Source organism: Sarcophilus harrisii, chromosome 2, assembly GCF_902635505.1.
Source record: "Sarcophilus harrisii chromosome 2, mSarHar1.11, whole genome shotgun sequence".
NCBI lineage: Eukaryota > Metazoa > Chordata > Mammalia > Dasyuromorphia > Dasyuridae > Sarcophilus > Sarcophilus harrisii.
Genome location: NC_045427.1, coordinates 421,557,934 through 421,581,908, shown reverse-complemented (window position 1 = coordinate 421,581,908; position 23,975 = coordinate 421,557,934). Strand labels below are relative to the sequence as shown.

At 43.3% G+C, this 23,975-nt stretch overlaps 2 protein-coding genes across 3 annotated transcripts in view; one reads left to right on the top strand and one right to left on the bottom strand.

The window, feature by feature from the left end:
* Window positions 1-17,899, top strand: part of PIGU (phosphatidylinositol glycan anchor biosynthesis class U) — a 104,946-nt gene extending 87,047 nt beyond the window's left edge. Inside the window, exons 11-12 of one of the 2 annotated variants that reach the window (XM_003756925.4) lie at window positions 118-260; window positions 17,186-17,899. In XM_003756925.4, the coding sequence (XP_003756973.1) occupies window positions 118-260; window positions 17,186-17,299 (257 nt within the window). In that variant the 3' untranslated portion in view covers window positions 17,300-17,899. The remainder of the gene's footprint in view (window positions 1-117; window positions 261-17,185) is intronic. The other variant, XM_031953882.1, reaches the window with a different exon arrangement.
* A 655-nt stretch (window positions 17,900-18,554) lies between these two features.
* MAP1LC3A (microtubule associated protein 1 light chain 3 alpha) lies at window positions 18,555-21,274 on the bottom strand. The gene is made up of 4 exons (XM_003756924.4): window positions 20,976-21,274; window positions 20,216-20,271; window positions 20,025-20,131; window positions 18,555-19,389 (listed from the first exon to the last, which is right to left on the bottom strand). Exons 1-4 carry the CDS (start codon window positions 21,013-21,015, stop codon window positions 19,227-19,229), a joined length of 366 nt encoding a protein of 121 aa, XP_003756972.1. The 5' UTR covers window positions 21,016-21,274; the 3' UTR covers window positions 18,555-19,226.
* Window positions 21,275-23,975: the final 2,701 nt, after the last annotated feature.

Genomic DNA, 23,975 nt, shown 5'->3' with positions numbered 1-23,975 from the left:
TGAGGGAGGCTTGTCTTTTGTGATATATAAGGTAGCATATGTTTACTCTCTTTCTCCAAAGAACATGCAAAAGATTTGTTATTTGACTCTAAATCTCATTGTTGTCTATTTTTGCAGTTCTTCGGAATATCTTTTTCCTCTCCTGTGTGATGATTGTGTGCTCCCTGCTTTTCCCAGTTTTATGGCATCTTTGGATTTATGCGGGAAGTGCTAACTCCAATTTCTATTATGCCATCACGCTGACATTCAATGTTGGTCAGGTGAGTCATGGAGGGAAGAGGGTATATGGTAGCCTCTAATTTATGGGGAACACCTCACAACTTAAACTCTACAGTCTTCTTGCTCTATGGCAGGATATTTGGATTATTATATGATAATATTAGCATGAAAAGTTTCCCTTATCAGGTATTGTTTTGCATTTCAAGGTCTTGATGATACCAATTGAGCCTTTTAAATAGCCTAGATTAATAGATTAAATTTAAATAGATTATCCTAGTTTAGCCATTTCTTGTGGATTAATGACTGACTTGAGTGGCTGGAGCCACTGATGTAGTCAACTTGCTTTCAAAGTTATAGCCTGAAAGAGGAAAGGGAGCTAAGCTTTTTTTTTTTAGTCAGTGATGGAGCTAGTATTATTGCTTGCTGTGGATATTTCTGGAAAATTGTCTGGTGAAGACATTTATCTTAGGATACAAACATAGCCTTCATTTGAGAAAAGGAAGGGTGATTTCAGGCCTGAAGTCTAGTGGGATTTAGTCAAGTATATATTCCAGTCTCTTTGCCAAGAAAACCCCAAGTAGGGTCAAGAAGAGTTGAACATTACTGACACAGCAGAACAGCAGCAACAAAATAATTGTCTTTCATGTGCTGTTTCTTGGTGTCAGACACCCTTCATCCACCTCCCCATCTGGGACTACCTATCAAACTGAGACCTGGGAAAGATCTTAACATAAAAAGGCTGTAAGGGATGACCCCTTCCCCAAATTAACTAATCAGAGACATCTTTAGGTACAAAAAGAAAGCATTTATTTAGTCCCTGAAGGGAGAGGCCCAAGTACATCTAGGAGACATCAGCTCTCACCATGTGCTCCTGGAACCTGGCCAGCACTGCTTATCGGAATTTAAATAGCAAAAGATCCAAGCTTTTTCATTGGATAGACTAAAAAGAAGTAACCATCACTGACCAATGGTCACCAATGTTGTCTGCTTCTTGTGGGTCATGTCACTTATCACTGGGTTAGAGTCTGACCTTTTAGAGATCATGTAATTTCCTGCAACCCAGGGTCCAAAACTTGATCTTCTGGCTCTGGGAATGGGGATCATGTGACTTGGGTCTAATCTCATAAATTGAGAAAACTTCATCTGATTAATCCCATTGGAGACCTTCCCACTGCATCCAAGGCTACCTCTGGGCATTCTTATCTGGGTCTGGCCACTGGGCCCAAGTGGCTGGGGAAGAGAAAGTAAGGCTAATGACCTTACCCAGCCCTCCCTCATTTAAATGCAGTTCACCTTGCTGTCATGGTCCTCTTCAAGAATGAATAAATGACAACCACCAATACTGGACTGTCTGAGTTCTTCCTTATCCCTCCTCAACTGTTGGTATCATTATCTCTGAGATTTGGGAAAACTAGTTTGGTTCTTTCTGAAAGGGAAATGCTCTTTCTTGCTGAGAGCCTACTTGCTTGACCTTTTGTTATCAATTGCTTGAGCCTGAGAACTTTATTTGGTTCTGGCAGTGAGTTAGTCCTGTGGCTCACCAGGAAACCCAGTTATTTTCTTTTTTTTTTTTTTTTTTTTTTTTTTTTTAATTTAATAGCCTTTTATTTACAGGATATATACATGGGTAACTTTACAGCATTAACAATTGCCAAACCTCTTGTTCCAATTTTTCACCTCTTACCCCCCCACCCCCTCCCCTAAATGGCAGGATGACCAGTAGATGTTAAATATATTAAAATATAAATTAGATACACAATAAGTATACATGACCAAAACGTTATTTTGCTGTACAAAAAGAATCAGACTCTGAAATATTGTACAATTAGCTTGTGAAGGAAATCAAAAATGCAGGTGTGCATAAATATAGGGATTGGGAATTCAATGTAATGGTTTTTAGTCATCTCCCAGAGTTCTTTTTCTGGGTATAGCTAGTTCAGTTCATTACTGCTCCATTAGAAATGATTTGGTTGATCTCGTTGCTGAGGATGGCCTGATCCATCAGAACTGGTCATCATCTAGTATTGTTGTTGAAGTATATAATGATCTCCTGGTCCTGCTCATTTCACTCAGCATCAGTTCGTGTAAGTCTCTCCAGGCCTTTCTGAAATCATCCTGTTGGTCATTTCTTACAGAACAGTAATATTCCATAATTTTCATATACCACAATTTATTCAGCCATTCTCCAACTGATGGACATCCATTCAGTTTCCAGTTTCTAGCCACTACAAAAAGGGCTGCCACAAACATTCGTGCACATACAGGTCCCTTTCCCTTCTTTATAATCTCTTTGGGATATAATCCCAGTAGTAACACTGCTGGATCAAAGGGTATGCACAGTTTGATAACTTTTTGAGCATAGATCCAAACTACTCTCCAAAATGGTTGGATTCGTTCACAACTCCACCAACAATGAATCAATGTCCCAGTTTTCCCACATCCCCTCCAACAATCATCATTATTTTTTCCTGTCATCTTAGCCAATCTGACAGGTGTGTAGTGGTATCTTAGAGTTGTCTTAATTTGCATTTCTCTGATTAATAATGACTTGGAGCATCTTTTCATATGACTAGAAATAAAAACCCAGTTATTTTCTACAAGCATGGCTCCCAAACAGTGAAGTTGAGAATGCTATTGAAATGGGAAATAGGACTATAGCAAAAGTTGAGAAAGAGATTGGGAGGGATAGAAGGGGGGAGGAAGGGAACAGTGTGGAGATTAATGTGTGGCTCAGAAATGGTGAGGGGTCATCCTTAAAAAAAAAAAGCTGGAGAGATCTCTAAGAGCAAAACAAAAGTTTATTGTATGTTCAAGCATCCCACCTATTGAGCAGGCAATTGAAGGGAGAAGGCACCTTTCAGGACAGATTTGACACTTAAATAGTCCCTAACACAAATACCCCTCCCACCACTGACCATCATCCTCATTGGCTGAGGGTCTTACATTCTTTTTTTTTTTTTTTTAATTATTATAACTTTTTATTGACAGGGTCTTACATTCTAAATGCAGGAACTACCCAAGAAATTGAACTTGGCCAATAAATATATAGTTGTACATATTTGATTGAAGTAGGGAGAAAATGGTGTCATGGGAAGATAGCAGGAACGTGACTTAGGTGTGCCCTTGAGTCAATGCTCAAGCACCTTTAGGCCTATTCCAACTCTGAAGTAGATATAGCCTTACTCGATTTTCATAACTATCCTGTGAGATCTCACCTTATCTCGTTCAGTGCCTCCTCTTATTTATACACTGAGATCTCTTCAAATTTTTATAACATAATTTCACATTCCCTATCTAATTCCTCAACCCCTTCTGGCTCCTCTCAGTCTTCTTGGGGCACTGGCTCCCACCCTTTTAGCACCATCAATCTAACAGACCCTTCAGCTTTCCCTTCCAATCTAATCATTCTGGTTAATGAGTTTGGGACTATTCTAGTTATCAATCAGATCTCATGCCTTAGTTGTCTGATTGGTGATAATCTCTACAACTTCTTGAAGTCTAATTATCCTATTCAACATATATATTGGGATTCTAGATTCTATATCCCCAATTTCCATCTTGAGCCCAGGTGGTTGGCCCATATTCTTTAACTATTTTTTCTGAGGGCCAGGTATCACCCCAACCATTTGTATTTCTAATGCAAGGTTCTAAATGCTATATCCCTTTTTCCAAATCATCATACAACTGAATCCCTAAAGATTTGTCTGCCTGTTCAGGAAGAAAGAAAAAAAATTTGACCTTATTAATCCAATATAACAGATCTCTGTCCAATTAAGAGGTAGGTGAGTACACTGTGAATCAAAGTGAAATTCCTAGGGGAAAATATATCAGCTCCCAAACAGGTGAAGAGGCCCAAGGTAATAAGAAGAGTGATACATAGACAATTACAATGCACTGGATTCAGAGATTATGTTCCCATTCAGTGGAGGCCCCCTCCTCAAATGTAATTTGAGGTCTCCCTTATCTTCAACTGTCCACTCCAATAAAGGTGGTGCCACAGGTCTTTTGTTCTGGTATGGTATGTCCAGCCTTGTTCCTGGGTCCGAATTGCAGTGTCTGAAGTCAGTATCACCTGGTAGGGTCTGTTCCCAGCATGGAGTCAATTTCTCATTCTTCCAGGATCGAATCAAAACCCAATCTCCAACCTGATTTCTATAAGCAGGGAAACCTAGAGGAGGAGTCTAAGCTATTAACTCTTTTTTTGTAGTTTGTCCCTAAAATAGGGTCCCAGTTTCCCATATAAGCCTGGAAAAAATGACTGTCTACTTTCCCAGAAGAGGGAAGATGCCAAGGGGTGTGGAGATCCCAAGTGATTTCTTGGCCCTAACCAGGTTCTGCAGTACTTGGGCAGAAAAATGTGTTCCCTGATACGAGTCTATCCTCTCCACTACTCCCTATCTGGGAATAATTTGTTCTAATAAGACCTTACTGTCGAGGCAGTTGCTCGGGCTGAGGGGAATGCCTCCCCACCCATGAGGTCAGATGGTTCATTTCGACCAGCAAATATCTGAGGCCACCTACTGGTGGCAGCTCAGTGAAGTCCATCTGGATGCTTTGGAATGGTCTGATTCCTGGAGGTTGTCCCCCTTTTGTCAGCACAGCATCACAGTTTGAACATTGTAGTGACTGCCCTGGTGCAGTTGCTGAATGACCTGCCTCACACTTGCTTTGGTCCACACCTCTCTGCCGTCAGGTAAGAGCCCTCGTCCTTCTGAGAGTTGAGGCCTTCTCTTTTTCCTTCTGGGTAAAACTGGTAGAGGGCAGACTAGGGGAAGTACAGGCCATTATATGAGTAATCTCTTGGTCTCCTGCTCCCCTGGCCTCCTCATCTGCTAATCTATTTCCCCTTGCCTCAAAAGAATTTCACATCTGAAGTCCTTCAATAACTTCAACGCTTGATTTAAGGCATACAAGTTTGAGCTGACAAATGGGCAGGTAGACTGCCCTTGGTAACAGTGGAAGTTTTATCTCCATCCACAATAGCAAATCCACTTTTCCTTTTCCCATCTATCATTCTAGAAGAGCCATCTACAAATCAATTGACTTCCCCAGGTATTGGAAATTCTTGTAAATCCTCTCTTACTTTTGTTTGAAAATCAGTTCACTCTAAACAACAATGTTCTTCTCTGGGGGATGTTTCTGTTCCAGGGGACAAAAAGGAGGCAGGATTAAGATTATAATCTTGGGTGATTACTAGATCATCATTTTCTAATAGCATTGCCTCATATTTCAAAATTCTGGAATCTGTGAGTCATCTCCCAGCCCTCTAATTTAGTATTGTCCTTACTTGATGTGGGACACTTACTATAAGATTGCCTGGAAGGTGAGTTTCCTATTCTCTTCTACCAATAGAGTGGCAGCAGCTACTGCTTGTACACAGGACCTCAGACACTGTCCTTTGGCTACAGGATCTAATACTTTAGAAAGGAAAGCCATTGGTCTTCTCTGCCCCTCTCTTATTTGAGCAAGAATTCCCAGAGCCATCCTTCCACCCCTCCCTAAACATTGACAGACAGATGGAAAGGTTTTTCCAAGGTGGGGAAAGTCAATACAGGTGGTGAAATTAACAAACGCCTTAAATCAGGAGTCCTCAAACTACAACCGGCAAAGTCAGATGCAGCAGCTGAGGACGTTTATCCCCCTCACTCAGGGCTATGAAGTTTCTTTATTTAAAGGCCCACAAAACAAAGTTTTTGTTTTTACTGTAGTCAATTATCCTATTCAACATATATATTGGGATTCTAGATTCTATATCCCCAATTTCCATCTTGAGCCCAGGTGGTTGGCCCATATTCTTTAACTATTTTTTCTGAGGGCCAGGTATCACCCCAACCATTTGTATTTCTAATGCAAGGTTCTAAATGCTCCAACAGTCTGAGGGACAGTGAACTGGCCCCCTATTTAAAAAGTTTGAGGACCCCTGCCTTAAGTCCTCAAACTTCTGATCACTCTCATGTGGGATCCATATGATAGAATTTGAACTTTCCTCCAGCAGGTGCTTATACAAGAGTTTAGTGATAGCAGCATAAAAATCTATCCATGTCTGACAATATCTTACTAACCCCAGAAATTTGCATAGCTCTTTCTTTGTCTTAGGTTTGGGTATGTGTAATATTGCCTCAATTCTGGCAGGGTCCAATCTCTTGCTGACTTCACTAATCACATGCCCTACATATTTCACCTCCCTCTCCACAAACTGCAATTTCTGCAATTTTGATACGCTAAACCCCAATCCTCCCAGGAAATTTAATAGATCAGTGGTACAACTATTGGTTTGTATCCTTGTATCCCCCACTACTAATAGATCATCTATATACTGTAACACACAAGTTCTCATTACTGGTTAGAAGTCTCCCATGCAGTTTTCAAGGATTCCACCAAACAGATTTGGGGACTCAGTATAGCCTTGGGGCAAGAGGCACCACTTCATTTGCTGCTTCCTTCCAGTCTCTGGATCTTCCCATTAGAAAGCAAAGAGGTTTCTACTACTCTCCTCTAAAGGGCAGTTCCACAATGCATCCTTCAGATCTAATACACTGAACCACTCTGCAGAATTAGGAATCCAGTCCAGAATGGTATATGGGTCTGGAACCACAGGGTGGAAAGCTAATATGATTTTGTTAATCTCTCTTAGATCCTGAACTAACATGTATTTCCCAATTTCCCATCCTTCTTGAAGGGAAGCATGGGTATGTTGAAGTGTGAAATGCAGGGTTCTATTAGTCCATTTTTCAATAAGCCTTGTATCACAGGCTACAAACCTCTCCTTCCTTCTAGAGAAATTGAATATTGTTTGACTTTTACCACCTCCCTAGGGTCTTTCAGTGTGATTTTTATCTGGATTATGTCTGCTCTGCCTGAATTGCCAGGTCCCACCCAAACCTCAGAGTTTATCCTAGTCTGCTCTTCTTCATTCCTTAGTGCCATTCTACTGGGTTATATATGCTGGGTCCATGTGGAATCAACACAATTTCTAGTTTAGTTATTAACACTCTCCCCAGAAAGTTTACTCCTGCTTCTAAGATAAGCAGAAATCTACCCAATGTTTCCCTTTTTTCCATATATAAGAAAATTTTCTCCTTTAACCAGAAATCATCAGGGTCTCCTTAGATAATTTAACCCCCTAAGGCAAACAGGTTACTGAAGATTTGAATGCTCCGGTGTCTTATCAAGAGCACAAGTGTCTTCTGGTGGGGTCCCACATTTAAATTTACCAAGGGTTCCGGATGAGAGTCCTTGACTCCCCTAATCTTCATCAAGCTTAACATCCTCTGCTAGGGGCAGTCTTTTTGTATAATGCCCTCCTTTTTGACATTCCCAACCCCTCAAAGACTTTTACTGATATCTGAACATGCATTGGTCACAAAATGAATTTCAAGGTATTTTCTACTCCTGGGTCATCAGGATCAAATCCAGAGTATATCCTCATGCTAGCTTTAGTCTACTCAGATATTCAGCTTGTGACTTGTCCTTCCCCTGAGTCATCCCAAAGGCCTTTTTCATGTTCTGTGTCTTTGGCACTGCATTTTGTATTCCCGTAATTATCAGTTCTCTAAGATCCCTCATACTTCCCCGATATATGGGGTTATTGTGATCCCAATTTGGATCTACTAAAGGGTATTTCTGGTCAGCTGGGACTATTCCTGCTGTTCGAGGGTGTCTCCTATGCTGCTCCTTCATAGCTGCTCCTCTCCTCTTGTGAGAAGAGAATATTCAAAGTTCTCGCCAAGTAAAAAGATTAGGACCCAGGAATTGATCAAATTGTTCTGCTAGCCCAGTGAGATCTTCTATTACAGGCCTCATTTCCTTCTTAAAGGTCTTGACTTCTGTGGTGTTCAGGGGAGCAGTCCTATATAAGTCCCAGAGCCAAGGGAACTTCTCTTAAGGGATACAATTTAGGGCTTGGGGCTTGGGGCTCTGGAAGAGGGTGATTTTGGATATCCCTTTGAATTTGCTCTAATTCCTTCCTTAGTGAAGAAAATGGCCCTTTGCAGGGCCTGGGTGGGGTTAATTGAATTAAGTCCTCCTGTGCCCTCAGGCCCCTGGAGGGGCTGATTGAATTAAGTCTTGAGGTGGGGCTAAGTATGGAGGAGGGAGAGCTAACAATGGGTCCCATTGCTGTGTCTTTAAAGTCTTTATACTTCCTTTATACCCTTTTCACTTTGATTCTTACTCTACATTATTGGGGCCCTGGAAAGCTATAGTCTCAAATATAGTACCTCCTCTGGATGAACAGATTCTTTACTATTAACATACAAATTTAGTTTTTGGCACACCCAGTCTTCAAGGAAGCCATACTTAGGTCAAATGGTGCTTCCACCTGTATCATTGTTACCCCAGATAAAACAACAATACCTTATCATCTTTTTTCTTGCCTTTTCCTTTATATTTTGGCAGTTTGTTCCAATTACTTAATACATTTCCCAAGGGACTATCTACCAGTATTTTCTGATCTTTTTTTTTTTTCCTCATTTCCTCCAGAACTGGCTGGGACTGGGCCACATCCATTGAATTTGGATAGAATCTAAATTCCAAAACGTACAAACATGTCAATTGTCGCCAATTGACCTCAGTCACCCAAGAAGGCCTTGCCTATCCTATCCTGTCCAGAGCACCCCTCCAGAGTCTGTAACTCAACTCAAGGGACTCACAGGGGGCTTATCTCTGGGTTGCTGTGCAGCACATTGCTTGACATGCCTTCCCACCACTGACCCTCATCCTCATTGTCTGAGAGTCTTACATTCTCAACACAGGAACTACCCAAGAAATTGAACTTGGCCAATCTGTCCTCACACCAAGCTGGTTGGAATTTTTACCATGGAGTTTCTCCCTTTCCTTTGCCTTGAGTTTCTACATTTCGGGCCTGCTTTACCTTGGAGAGCAAGGAGAAGCCCCTGGATACTGGCGGGCTGCCTAAATCAGGGCAGGACATCACCTTGCTAGCACCCAAGAATTTGCCTACTCACCAACTGATCCCGGACGACCCCCCAAAACTGTATGGCTCAAATGGTGAGGGGTCACCAATTTAAAAAAAAAAACTTTAAAGATCTCTAGGAGCAAAACAAAAGTTTATTTTATGTTCTCAGAGAATGGGGCGTCCCACCCATCAAGCAGGCAATTGAAGGGAGGAAGCACCTTTTAGAACAGGTTTGACATTTAAATAGTCCCAAACACAAATACCTCTCCCACCACTGACCCTCACCCTCATTGGCTGAGGGTCTTACATTCTAAATGCAGGAACTACCCAAGAAATTGAACTTGGCCAATAAGTACATAGTTGTGCAGATTTGATTGAAGTAGGAAGAAAATGATGTCATGGGAGGATAGCAGGAAAGGGACTTAGGTATGCCCTTGAGTCAATCAAGGACCTTCAGACCTACTCCAACTCTGAAGTAGATGAAGCCTTACTCAGTTTTCACAACTATCCTGAGATAGCTCACCTCATCTCGTTCATAAAGATGAAGGGAAATGACCCAAACCATTTAGTTAGTGATACTTACCTTCAAATTTCAGGTCTCCTTTCCCCTACCAAGTGGTTATTTCCTTTCTAACTTGTGGCATCAATTCAAAAGAATTCTTTCAGAATTCCACAGAATAGAATAGTGAACTTTACCTTTGCTCTTATCAGTGATTGTGTAGCATATTTGCTCAAACCATATCAAGTGTAGTGACTATTTTACTATGTGTGGGAGGACTCAGTGCTAGGGCATATGGATAATTTAGAGAAACAAAATCCATGTTATCTCTATCTTTAGTCTAATTAGAAACACATTGCATAACCACTTGGAATCTAAATATTAACAAAAGATGTGTAAATGGTAGCTTTGGATACCAATTAGAAGAGATGCCACAAGGTCATATACGAGTAAGTGCTATTGGAGTTATATTGATAGTAATTGCTAATTTGGTAATCTGGACCTCTGTTCCAGATCCAAAATAGAGCTCCTGCTTGCATCCACTCTGAATGCCATTGCTTGCAGTTTCTTGCCTGTCTTCCTTGGGAGTTCTTGTGTTCTACAAATCTCAGTTGAGAGTAGAGTTAGCTGCTTTTTTGTATGAATAACTAAGACTTTGTTTCATAGTTAGCTCATTCTTATCATAATTAATTGAACCTTCAGATTCTCTCATTCACAGCAGGACCAGTTTTAAAGGGCCCCCAGACATGTATCCCTAGTATCCCCAGTAAAGAAGGGCATTAAGATTGGTCATGATGAATGTGTATACAAGTTTAGGATATGATTCTCAGGTATGCTAAACTCACCTCAAGTTATCAGAAAGCACTTTCATGGTTCTTGAGATAGGGGAGGGAAAGGGGTTGCTCCTTCTGAAAAGAGTCAATGGCTGGATCCAAAATATGCATTCCTTGTGCTTGTTGCCAAAAAAAAAAAAAAAAAAAAAGATAAAATCCTAAAACTAGAAGATACCCGAGAGGTCATCTAGTCTTACCCTTTACTCAATAAAAGAATTCCCTCAGCATTTCCGTTACACACCCAACTGATCTTATAATGTTCTCTCTGAAATGTAATGTTCTCTGTTGAGGTTTTCATGGGGTCTCTGGAGGGAGTAGCTTTCATTTCAGTTCAGTAATCACCACATGAGTAGCCAAGGGTTAAAGTCCAAATCCTTTATTGTCTCCTTCAAAGTCCTATCTCCTTCACTTGGGGCTCAACTAGTTTTCTGGAGGCCTTCCGGAGTCTTGGTTTCAGTGGAGAATCGAAGGAGGGCTTGTGCTCCAGCCTTCAGTCCACTTGTCTGAATCTCTGAATCTCCCTGGCTGAGACTTTTAGCTTACATGTTACACACTGAGTATAAACCAATCATTATATCACTAGGAAACCATTATTTGTTGTAGGATTAAATCAATGCTAAACTAAATTTAACCATTGTCTCGATTCCACTTAGTACCTTCTTTCAAATTCTGGCCCATAACACAGTCTTTTCATTCTTGTAATGCCCCTCATTCTGTTGTTGAATAGCTGTTTCTTCTCCCTTCCTTCCTTTCTCCTTTCTTCCCCTTGTTCCCTCCTTTCCCTTCCTTCCTTCCTTCCTTTCTTCCCTCCATTCCTCCCTCCCTCCTTCTTTCTCTTTCCTTTCTTCTTTCCTCCCTCCCTTCCTTCCTCCCTGCCAACCTCTCTCTCTCCCTCTCTCCTTTCCTTCCTTCCTTCTCTCCCTTTGCTCTTATATCACCTTCATTTATGATTATATCATTCTTTGTTTCCCTAGTGAGTATTCTTGTAAAACAATAAAACAAGAAAGGGAAAACATCAGTTTAATGAAACCAACTATCACATCGACCAAATCTGATGGTATCCACAATATGGAATACATTTTCAAAATATTTCCCCCACAAACAGCTGCTGTTTTCTATTAAAATCACTGATACTTAGCAGTTACCAGGGCCAAATCTTGTTGCTGTAGGGCTTCTAAGATTCAGAATTCCAACTGATGTACCATACTTAGACCTTTCTGCTTTTTAAAGGCTTAACTACTAGTGATTTTAGGAATGCTTTATTAAGCATCTAACTTGTACCAGGCACTAAGGATGCTAAGGTGCTAAGGATGGGGCACGCAAAAAAATAAAGCCCCGATCTTTCAACTTTTCTAAACATCTTGGAAGGGAAAGGAAATTCTTTATGTGTATCAAGGTGTATATAGTCATACTCCTAAGGAAGAGTTGTTTCGGGGCCTGGCATTTATTCTTTTAAAAAGTTAAATTTTATTGTTTTTGATTTTTACATGAATTATTTACAAATAAATCATCTCTCCATTATAGCAAAAAAAAAAAAAAAAAAAGACTTTTATTGCTGACAAGTTTCCAGGGTCATGAGAATTATTGTTGAATGAAGGATCCATGATCTCAACAATATGTATCCTTCCTTTGTTGATGGAGATCATAGTCTCCCCACCTCATACTTTGTCATTTTATGATATTTTCCCTTTTTTTCCTGAATCATCTTGAGAATGACCACCCATTGCACTGCCATCCTTATTCTGATTCTCTTAATATTTATGGATTCCAGTGCAACACTTGACTGTCTAATTTTCATTCTTCCTTCCCTCTATATGACTGGTCCAGCTTATTTGCTCATCAGATATGTCCTTCATGTCTTCTGCTTCTTATGTACAAGTAAGTCCTCTTTGACAGTAGGTTGCTGCCGTACATTCAGCTTGTGTATTTCCATTACCCTTCGACTCCCTACAGTTGTGATTTTTCTAAAATTGTAGTGGTTTCAAATTGATAGCTGTATAGTATCACTAGAACAATATTGATTTTTTTCAACAGCCAATTGCTTTGAATCATTAACTGCAGTGTATTAACTGAGTGCAGTGCAGTGCATTTCCTAAATGAGATTCAGTCCAGTCTCTTTTTTTCTGGACTCATATCATTGTCCAGTGCCTATCCAGTATACTGATGCAACTGAATGCCATAATCTAGATAGTATGTGCCTTTCACATATTTAGTTTTTCCTACGTGGGTAGCTAGGCCACTCTTGGGTAGTCACTGAGAAGGCTTTAGTATTCCAAGATTCTGTGTAATAAATACATTGTGTCAAATTACTACAGTTTTAAACTGTGAATATCAGCATTGTCAAAATCTAATCTTTTTTTTTTTGGTCATTATTCAAGATAGCACATCCACAACAGTTTTGAAACACTGAGCTTATGTCTTCTTGTTTGCTGTTTTACTTTTTGTTGATAGTAGATTTTTGAACAGTCTTTCTGTGATTGTATCTGCCTTGCATGATTTTAGAATTCTATAGTATAGAAGACACCCTGTTGAAAGAAATTCTTTTAAGCTTCATTTGGTTGTACTGAGTCAAGTGTTTTTTTTGAAATCCACAAACAGTAAATTAAGAAAAAAGTCATGTATTCTCTGTCTCTCTTAGTAAATCTGTATTTGTCTGTAGAAAATTGATTCCAAAAGCCTCTGCTTGCTTCTAATGTTTGTAATGATTTATAAGGACTTTAAAACAAGGAAAAAGTAAGAATAAGGGCAGTAAATGCTAGTGTTGTTTTGTTTGTTTCCTTGTTTTGGTAAGGTTCTGATCTTTTCCAGTCTGGGGGGAGTCATCTTTCAGATGCTTTAAAAAATTGATCCCTGATTGCCATTAAAATGGTGTTGACTCCAGCTTGGATTTCATCTATGATCTGTTTGGTATCTGAGTCATCATACGAGATGAAAATGGACAAACTACTTGAATTAAAGATTTTTTAAAATAAATTAGAGTGCAGCTGAATAGTTACATTTTTCTGCAGGAAGAATTCTTTGTTTATTAGGTAAAGTGCCATGTGCACGCATGATTCAGGCAGTTCTCAGAAGCATTTATTAAGCATCTTTCTGCACGTGGTACTAATTATTTGATAATTACCACTGTATAGCAGAGGAGAAGCTTTGTTTCAGAATCTGTCAAGGGATAGGACCAGAAAGTAGGAGGCCTCCATGGGGGGTATAGCAGCCAGAGATGGGAGTAGTTCAGAACAGCAGTGCTATGCAGGCTCTGAAGTCAGGGGCCAGAACGGTTTCTTAGTTGGAGGAAGCCAGTTCTTTGTCAGTCCTGTGGTTGGGGCTGCACACTTAATAGCACAAGATTTCTGACATCATTTGTAAATTCACATGTGAAACAGGAACAGCTTCCCCTTTAACTCCACAGAATAGTTCCCAGAAAAATAATCAGCTTTTTATGTTGGAGTGGGAAGGATGCCATTTTTTCTGTTGAGAGTCATTGACCTATCAGGGATAAAAACTAAGTGAGGACTATATATAAATAAAAATCAACTTAATTTAATTTTTATGAGAGAAATACAAAATATTCAATTCAGTTTTAAATGATAACTTTAGTAAATCTCAACAACAACAAAACAAATAAAATAAGGGACAAAATTTTATCCAAAATCTTACCCAAATCCCTAAGCTATTACGGCAAAAACAGGAAAATTAATGAATAACAGACAAATATGAGATACTTTTATTCTATACCCTCTGTTGTACCTTTAGAAATTCTGGAAGCTATGGCCTAGTTTTCCATCATTTACAAAATATAGCGGAGTTAATATGCATGCAACTCTGATTCTCTTAATTTTACTTTGCCATCCTATAGCTCTTTTCATAATTCCTTCCATTTTTGACATCATGATATTCTATTACATTATATCAAATATTTTAAATATGCATTTTGTTTTTTACTCCCCCATTCCTACCTATTCTTTCCCTAGAGTGCCTTCTTACATTAAAACACACACTCACATTCACACAGTACAATTTCTAAAATACATTTAGGGTAAAATGATTTGGTATAGTAACTGCCTTTAACCACTATATTTTTATCAAAAAAATTTTCCAGTATTCATTATCTGGAACCTATATTTGTCATTTCATTAGGTCTCAGTTCCTGTCTTTTAGTATTGTCTGCATTGACATTATTTTAGTCATGACTATATAATTTTGCCTGGATCTGATTTCTTTGTCCTCCATTAGTCCATGTAAATCTCATATAACTTTGAATTTCTCATATTCATAATGTAAATAGTAATAATATCAATAGTAAATAATATTCCATTACTTTCATGCCCCCATTTGTTTAGCTGTTCCCCAGATAATTGGCACTTGCTTTGTTTCTAGCCTTTTGTTAATACACAAAGTTCTTCTGCAATTATTTTTCTTATATGTGAGTAACTTTTTTTGTTTTCCAAATTAATTTTCAATACAGTTCTTTGGATAGTATCTTATAGTAGGTGTCTTCCCAAAGCCCCTTCATTAATAATTTTGATTCATTTCATTTCACATTTTTGCCTTTTATCAATTGCTGATTCGATGAGTGTGAAATTTTATCATAAAAGTTTTTAATTTTGCATTTCCTTTACCTACATGAAGAAACTTTTCACAATTGTTGATAAACCTGCATTTTTTCTCTTGAAAACTTGTTCAAATCTTTTGACTCAAAATCTATTACATCAATATCCCATAATGAATTCAGCTGTTTGTTGGCTATTTAGTTCCTTTTTTGTTGTTATTACAGAGAAACTTTAAATATTTTTCTATTTTCTTTTCTTTTTATTATATTTTTTGGAATAGAGTCAGCAATGGAGACATGAGGCCTAATGAATTTTGTGAGTCATTGTTTTTCAGATCTGCTCTCGTTTATACTCTTTTAAATAAAAAGAATGCAAAATTTTAATCAGCTCATACAACAAATAATAATGCATATCTTATTTATGTTTGTAGCTTGAACATTGTTACCTTATGAATGGTGGCAAACAAAGCTTTAGGTTGGTTAGATCCAACCAGGGATTATTCTCTTCCTCTTCTTCCCCCCTTGTTGGAGAGGACCACTGTATGGATAGTTTCTCTTTAAGACTGTCATGAGAATAAGGACTGGGTCTTATTTATCTCTATTTCCACCAGTGCCAGCATGATTCTGGGTGCAGAACTTTGCTTTTTTCCCCTTAATCTCCTGGATTGTCAGAGATGTCTCCCAAGGAAGCATCCTCTCCAGGCCAGAATGAGGCTTCCTCTGGAGGGAGGGGCTGTCCTCTCCATCTGGAGTACAGTCAGACTGGCCACACTTTTCATCCTCATGCTTTCTCCAGCCTTAGCCCCTGTTCAGTGCAGCTGCCTGGCGGAAAGCCCTCTTACCTCTTTATTTCCCATCTCATTCTCCTTTCTCTGTAAGGAAGCTGCCAGCTACTGGTGTCGGGTCACAGCTGGATCCGATCTGCTTTCTCCGAAACTAAAGAATCTGCTTCCTTTTGACCTCTTTAGGACAGAGAGGCCAAGGCTGGCTGGTGAAGAGTGCGGGGAAAACTGGAAGTGATGAATTTTCAGGGGCAGAAGTAGCTCTCCCAGGGGCCGTCTCCCGACTCCCCTGGCTCATTCTGCTCTTCCCCGGGCCCCACATAGAAACTGCATCTGTACTTGAGAACACGCTTTATCCTAGAGGCTCCGATTTGAGTCCCACCAGCTCTAAAGTAATGTCAGTCTCCATTTTCCTCTATCACTTGTGTTTTTATGGGGCTTACAGCTCTTCTCTGTTCCAGTGAGATGGTCAAGCTAGAGACATGAGCAGTCTCAGGCTGGTAATTAATCCAGTGATGGCAAAATGTACTCAGCCAGTCAGGTGTTCTTGGTGGGGTGGTGAAGTGGATAGTAATGGATTTGAGTCACAGCCAAGCATTGCAGTGAAAAAAACCATTAGGCAGGGGAGTCAAGATATCTGAATCTAGTCATGGCTTTACTACTTATTGGGAAAATGCCCCAGCACGTCCTCTAGCTAGTTGGCTAAGTAAGGGGCAGCCATCTCTTGTCCTTAGATCTGGAAGTTGGCTTGAAGCCATTACTTTTAAACAGTTAAATGGAGGGACCAGCGAAGCATGCTAGCAGTTTTAGGGTGAAAGGAATGGGTGTCTGAGCCTTTTGTTCATAGAACATGGCCATGCAGGGAAAGGGAAGGGCAGGCTTTCCGTGGAAGAGAATCAAGATGGTGTATAAAAGATGTCACTCCATCATTTGCTGCTTCCTTTTTGCCTTCTGCCTTGACAATCTCCCTGGGGTGAGGTAACTTCCCTTTCTAGTTAGCTGGAGTGGAAAGAGGTCTTGGAGTCGTATATTTACATTTAAGACCTAGCCTTATCATGTTAGAGCGGTGGGACCTTGGGGTAGCCATTTCATCCCTAAAATGGGACTAATAGTTGTCAGTAGGGAACAAGGCTTTTTGCAAACCTTAAAACATTGTAGAAAAGAATTAAATTTCCAAAATTTTTCCAAACCTTGTGTAAAACTTCTTAAAGGATTACCCACTTATTAAATGTTTTTGTTACTCTGGCATAGCTCTCCAGCTCTTAACAGGCTGTGATTTGGGGGACATTTTAGGCCTCCGTTAAAGTAGAAGCCCCGAGGGTAAGAGCCATAGTATTATTGGTGGGGTTTGGGAAACATGGGAATCCCCTCATTGCATTTCTACTTCCTCAGATCCTGTTCATCTCAGATTACTTCTACGCTTTCCTGCGGCGGGAGTACTACCTCACTCATGGTCTCCACCTGAAGCGCCAGGATGGGACGGAGGCCATGCTGGTGCTCAAGTAGGGAGGGGCCAGCTGGCCTTGCTGGAGATGGACTCATCTGAGACCAAGTGGGGAGAACTGGGGGTGGGGCTGGACTGCTGTGCCCCTCCCTTCTCCCTTCATCTTGGCCCTGCTTTGGGGAGGGCTCGGTTTAGAGGTCATGGGGAGCTCAGGATGCCTTTGACTATACAGACCTGGATCCTCAGAACTGCCAACAAGGACCCTTTTGAGAAGTGAAGCCTTCAGCATGGATGGAAGAGTAGTCCCCGACTGAGAAATGGTGCAGTTTGCCTTGGGCCCCTCCCTGGAAATCATGGTTCCAGCAGGTCCTTCCCCCATCGTCCTTCCAAATTCTAAACCCGGTTTTGTCTCCCTTGCTTTCTATAGAATCTCTTGTCCACTTCAGCAAGATACAAGTTACCCACGGCCTCTATTCTCCCAGGCCAAAGTGTATTCCAATATCCTCTTTCCCTGCCCTTTACTCGCCCAGGCCAAAAATCTACCCCTAAATACCCTTCCCTTACCCCTAAGCCTGGACAGTCCTTTTCCCTTTGAACCTAAGTAAGGCAGAGCCTTGGTGTTGTTGATGCTAAATAAATGTAAATGTCTTTTTCTTAGTGAATACTGGTTGTCTGAAAATGAAAGATAGGGATGGAAGAAGCTAAGCTGAGGAGCAGAGACTGGGGTGATGAATATTTACAGGAGAGCCCAGCTCTGGGTTCATCTGCCTTCAGACCTGAAATGGGAGGCCTTTGTGACATTACTTGGAGACCCACAACCTCAAGGCTAAGTGTAAAGGAGAGCGTTCCTCATCATTTGTGTCTTCTCCCCAGCCATTCCCCCCCTTTTCATTTTGGGATAGGGGTTAATTAGTCCCTTATGAATATGTAAGGCCGTTAAAAATTTACAACACAGAACTTAATGCCCACATATGGCTCTCTTGAATATGTCTTGACCCAAGTCCAGTCAAACTAGCTGATCTTATGGGAGGTGCTTTGGGTTTGGAAACCCAGAGCCAAGACTGCTTACCAGAAGTGCCTTTGAAAAACCCAATTTCCTGACTATTTCCTATTTAGTAGCAGAGAGACAGAGGGATCCTGGAGATATAGTGGCCAGGTGAGAATTACTGGCCTCAGGCCAGGATGAAGGCTGGGTCAGTTACTGCCAATAACTGGAGTCGAAGGGACCCAGAACATCTTGGTCATTTTAGGGTCCATGAGGCTGTGGACAGGAAAGTTGGTAACTGCAATGGCGGCAGAGAGAACATTGGCCCAGGCTGGGTAGGACTTGAAATTTTTATTTATTTATATAGAGTAATGATAGCTCTAATAGGCTGGTGCTCCAGGACACTGGTACATAATGTGGAAGAAAACAGCAGGCGGGGGGAAAGCTCAGTCCAAAGAGTGGTTGCCAGCGGGTCCAAACTGCATGCAATAAAGATGGAAGGGACAGGTGCCTAAAAAAAAAAACAAAAACAAAAAAAACAAAACAAAACAAACAAACAAAAAGACCAGAGCCAAGGCAGGGCCAAGGCCACAGGTGACCTCCCCCTCTTCTCCCTCCCCTACTTTCAGCAGGTGCCACCTTCAAAACCAGGAGGTTTGAACCATATATATATCTTCTATTCTCATCCCCCATCTATAGACAGAGAGCAGCCCCCACGGCTCTAGCGTCTGGGGGTAGCACCGAGAGTTGATATGTGTACAGAGTTGGGATAGATGAAAATTTCTTGTTGACACAGGATGTCCTCTGCTCCATTGCAGCCCTGGTTGGGCAAAGTCCTTATTTTGGCATTGATCTAAGCCAACCACTCCAGCTTTGGGTCTTGGGGAAGGGACCCAGAGACGGGTAGTTAGAGGCAGCTTTATGGTTCTGAAGTAGGAAGCTGAGCTGCCCCCTCCCTCAGCTGCTGTCTTCCCAGGGCCAGGATATTCCCCGACCCTTTTTGCTCAGTAGCCAAAGGTCTCCTGGGAGGCATAAACCATGTAGAGGAAGCCATCTTCATCCTTCTCCTGCTCGTAGATCTCGGAGATAGTTGTAGAGACGCTCACCATGCTGTGCTGGTTCACTAGCAGGAAGAAGGCCTGAGTGGGATTAAGTTGGAGTCTGCGGCTGCATAGGAGAAGAGACAGGAGAAGTCCATTGGAAGGGCAGCAAAACAAAAGCACCCCTCCAAGCTCCCAGCTCTGATATTTGAGTTGTCCGAGTTCCAGTCCAACCGTCCCCCCAAGTATGAGCCTCCCTGACAGATGTCCGAGTCACCCCCATCCATCCTGCCCCATTTGAGAGCCTGAAGCAGCCCCCCCCTCTTACTCCAGTTTATTTCTCCTGATCCAACCGATCTCTGCTGATCTGAGGCTTTCATCAAATACTTGGGTTTTGGCTTCCCTAACTTTCCAGCCTAAATATGAACTCGCTTCCTTTAAATGATCCTCGCAGAGCATGAATTCTAATTCTTTTCCATCCCAGATATTTTAGTCACATAGTGACTAAATTCTCCTGTCGATTTGTTCCAGTTCCACCATGACCCTCTCCAGAGATGGTCCCAGAACTGAATGCTGTATTCAAATACACTGACCACCCCGAGAACCCGCGAATCTCCCTTTCCCCTTCTAGACACGGCCTCTATTAACGAGTAGGGCCCAAGCCTGAGGTCGGACTCGGCAGCGCTGCCCGGAGCGGGGCGGTTTCCCGCCCGGGTCAGTGGGAGGTGGGCGGATGGAGGGGGCGGCCTCCGGCTCACTCACCGGATGATCTTAACCAATTCGCTCATGTTGACGTGGTCAGGGACCAGGAACTTGGTCTTGTCCAGGACGGGCAGCTGTTTCTCCCCCTTGTACCGCTCGATGATCATCTACGAGAGGAAGGAGGGGTAAGAGGAGGCCGACGCAGGGCAGAAGCTACGGGCATTTGGAGGGGCCCAGAGCGCGGTACTCACCGGGATCTTGCTGGGGTGCTGCTTCCGGATCTGCTGTACCTCCTTGCATCTGTCAGCTGCGAAGAGAGGCGGCGTTGAGGCTCGGGACTACGCTCCCTCCCCGCAGCAGCTGCTTCCGCGCTCCCAGAGACCGCCCGGGAGCCACAGAGGGGGCGGGGGTGATCCCATCTCCCACCCCCGTGGCCAGCCCTCGGGCTTCGCCTCCGGGCCGGACCCAGTTCCGGGACCCTCATACCGCGCGCCCCCCGCCCCGAGACTCGGGAACCCACCCACCCAAACCCCCTGCACAGACGCAGACGATCTAGGCAGGGGTCCAGAGCCTGCCTTGCCTGGGTGGGAAAAGCAGCTTCCCACGGCCCGACCGGGTGAGGGGCGGCGGACCGGGGCCCCTCGGACGCCGCTCCGGTCCTCCCCTGGCTCCGAGCCAGCCCCCTCCCCTGCCCAGGACACTCGGAGTAAACACGCCAGGGCCGCGGAGGAGGGGCCTCGGCTGTGGCCTCCCTGCACGCCCCTTAAAGGGCAAACCCGCAGGGGGGAGGCCGGGTCCGCGAGGCCGCCCTCCCCCTCCCGCCGGGCCCCGAAGCTCTCCCCATAGAGGCGGCGAGACCGAGCCTGCCCTTCGGTGCCCGGGTCTCCGCGGGACGCCCCGCGTGCCTGACATCGCCGGCCTGTGGCTGCCCACCGCAGGGGGCTCCCGGGCGCCCCGCCGAGTCCGGCCGGACCCTTCCAGCCCCCTCCCCGTGCCCCGCCCCGGCCTCACCGAAGCTTCGCCGCTGCTTGAAGGGCCGCTCGGAGGGCATGGCGCCGGGTCCGGGGTCGGGATGGGAAGTTCGGGGTGCGGGGTCCGGGCGTCGCCGCCGCCGCCGCTGCTGCTGCTGCTCCGAGTTCTCCCCGGCGCGCTCGCGTTCCTGCTGGTTCTTACACCAGAGCAGCTGAGGCCGGAGGAGTTGGTAACTCGGTTCGGCGACGTCACTTCACAACATTCTTTAAAGGGAAGACTGGGCCTGCCCAGCCATTGGGCCGACGAAAAAGCCACCCCCTCCGCCCACTGACCCCGTGACGCAAAGGCAGCTCGGGCCAGGAATGGACAACCGAGGGGGCGGGGCTCCCGAGGAGACGCCGCCTGCCTGGTCGTTGCCGTGACAACAGACAGCGGCCCTTGGCGGCTCTGATCCGTGACGTCATGTGCCCCACCCCTCCGCTTCCTACCTCCGGGCTCCCGTTCGCCGGCCGGCGGGGGACAGCCCCGTCTTTCAGCAGCCGGCCCGGCCACGCTATTGACAGGGTCCGAAGCCAGAGGTAGCTCCGTCCTCCGGCAGCCTCCGGACTCCAATTTTCCCAGAGACTCCCCGGGCCCTCAGGCCTTGCGCCCTGCGAAAGACAACCCTGGCTTCGAGAAAAAGGGAATCTGCCAGCATGTCCAGAGCCCCCTGGGTCCCAGCTAGTCCAGCGGAGGAAGCAGATGAGGAGATGCCCGCAAGAGTGGCAAAGGAGGGTCTAGAAACCGCGGCTTCGCGCTCTTTCCTATGCATCTCACTCCCAACTCACGTTGGGTAGGTCACAGGACTTTCCTGGGTCTCAGTTTCCTTATCTGTAAAATCAGAGTTGGACTGGGCGAGCTGTAAGGTCTCCCCTAGTTTGTGTTGACTTGTTCCTGTCGCTTTCCGCAGGCCATAAGGTTCCTCTGGCCTGACCCTCTCGGGCAGCGGCCCCCTCCCCCTTTCAATACGACCTAACTCTAACCCTTGGCAGCGTCTCTGACAGGAAGGAGAGAATGAATGAGATGCTTTTCAAGAGTGTGATAGGAATGTTTTAAATGTAAAATTCACCGTGGGGGCAGGTGTAAATGCCGCATGGTTTCAGGGGAAAGGCTACCGAGCAGTTTTTGTGTCCCAAAGAACCCAGGAAAGAGGAGAAAAAGTGTGAAAGAGGGAGGGAAAACTGAGTCTGTTTTTTTAAGACAGACTAATCATTAACTCTTCCCATCACCCCAACTGGTGGCTGATCCTTTAAAAATCCTTCTTCCCTCACTAAAAACTAGATTTGTAAAGGAAAACATGTTCTTGGTCTTCCTTTCAAGATGGTATAATGAGATAGACATGGTCACCAGACAAGCATCACACTAGTAAATGACTACACAAGCAGAATGGGCATGGACTCCAGGTCCTGCTTCTAAGGAGTTTGAAGTCTTCTGTAGAAGCAACTTTTCAGATTCTAGGATTCTATAGAGTTGCTTCCTTTTTGAAGTTATGGTAGGGATATCGGTCCTGGCTTCTGCTTAATTGCCTCAGTGTTCTGCACAAAGTAGGGGCCTAAGTGTTACGGGCCAGAACTCTGAACTTGAAACAAAGGATTCTTACAAGGTACGAAGTCAGTGGAATTGATAGAGACAACAATTATTTAATTTAGCCTGGTTCAGTATGATTGATTTAATCCTACAAGGAGACGTTATGGGCCAGAACTTGAAACAAGGTACTAAGTGGAATTGAGTGGAAATCTATTTAGCATTGATTTAATCTTACAACAAATAATGGCTTCCTGGTGATATAATGATTGGTATATACTCAGTGTGGGGCACATAAGCTAGGAGTTGGGGAGATTCAGAAGCCAGAGAAGGCAAGTGGGAGCTCAAGCTCTCTGAACGAGGGAGAGGGATAGGCCTCCAGAAAAACTAGCCGAACCCCAAGTGAAGGAGACAAGACTTTGAAGGAGACAAGAAAGGATTTGAACTTTAACCCCTAGCTGCACTTGTGATTACTGAACTGAAAAGGCTGCCTCTAGAGACCCCAAGAAAGCCTCAACAGAGAACATTACATTTAAAGTGTAATTGCCAGAGATACTGAGGCAGGATAGAGATTAGAGAACAATTTGATTATTAATTTATTGGATATAAATCAATTGATTGGATCAGACTCTAGTCATAAAGTATCCAGCACTGAATGTCAAATAACAAGATTCTTTTGGAGGGTAACAAGAACAATGACATAATGGGGGAAGTACTTCTAATGAGAGTGACATAATGGAGACATACAGGAGAGGGTCCTAATATCTAATGATGTCTAAAATGGATAGATTGTTATCCCATCAGACTAAGAGGGAATGATTATAGCCTAAAGATATAAGACCTTTATCCCATCAAACTTTAAAAGGGAATGATTATAATCTGGGGTTTTTGGGGCAGAGTAACTGAGGTAGGACGACTTCAAGGAGACTATGGCATAACAAGAGAACATTACACTTAAGAAACTGAATTCTGTTTTTATTGAAGTGTTTGTAAAAAAGACAAGGATAGAATTGAAAAACAACTTTGAAAGTAATTTAAACTGAGGCTCTCACTGCTACATGAAAGCCTGCTTGGTCTCGTAACTGGAGACCCTGGGATGATTGTTTCTTCAGCAAGTCTGTATTGTGACACTTCCAGCAACTCCGGGTGTGACTTGGGTACCCAGAGAACTTGGGCTATATCCTCACCTGAAGCAGGGCCTCATTTCCTGTAGGGAACTCAGAAAGTGGCTGTGGAAACTTCAGCAGGGAATGGAAAAGAGACTGTTACCTGATGTCTAGATGTCCATCCAGGTAATTTCTTCTACGTTTGGGCTACATCTGAGCCACAAGTTGTCTCACTGAGGGAGGAAAAGGATTGAGGCAGAGGACGACGGGGAGGCGTGCCTTGGAGGAGGAGTTCACCAAACTCTCCCCAATCACAATGCCAAGGTTTAGTCCTGTCCTTCTATTAAGGCAGAAAATCACTCAGAATGTG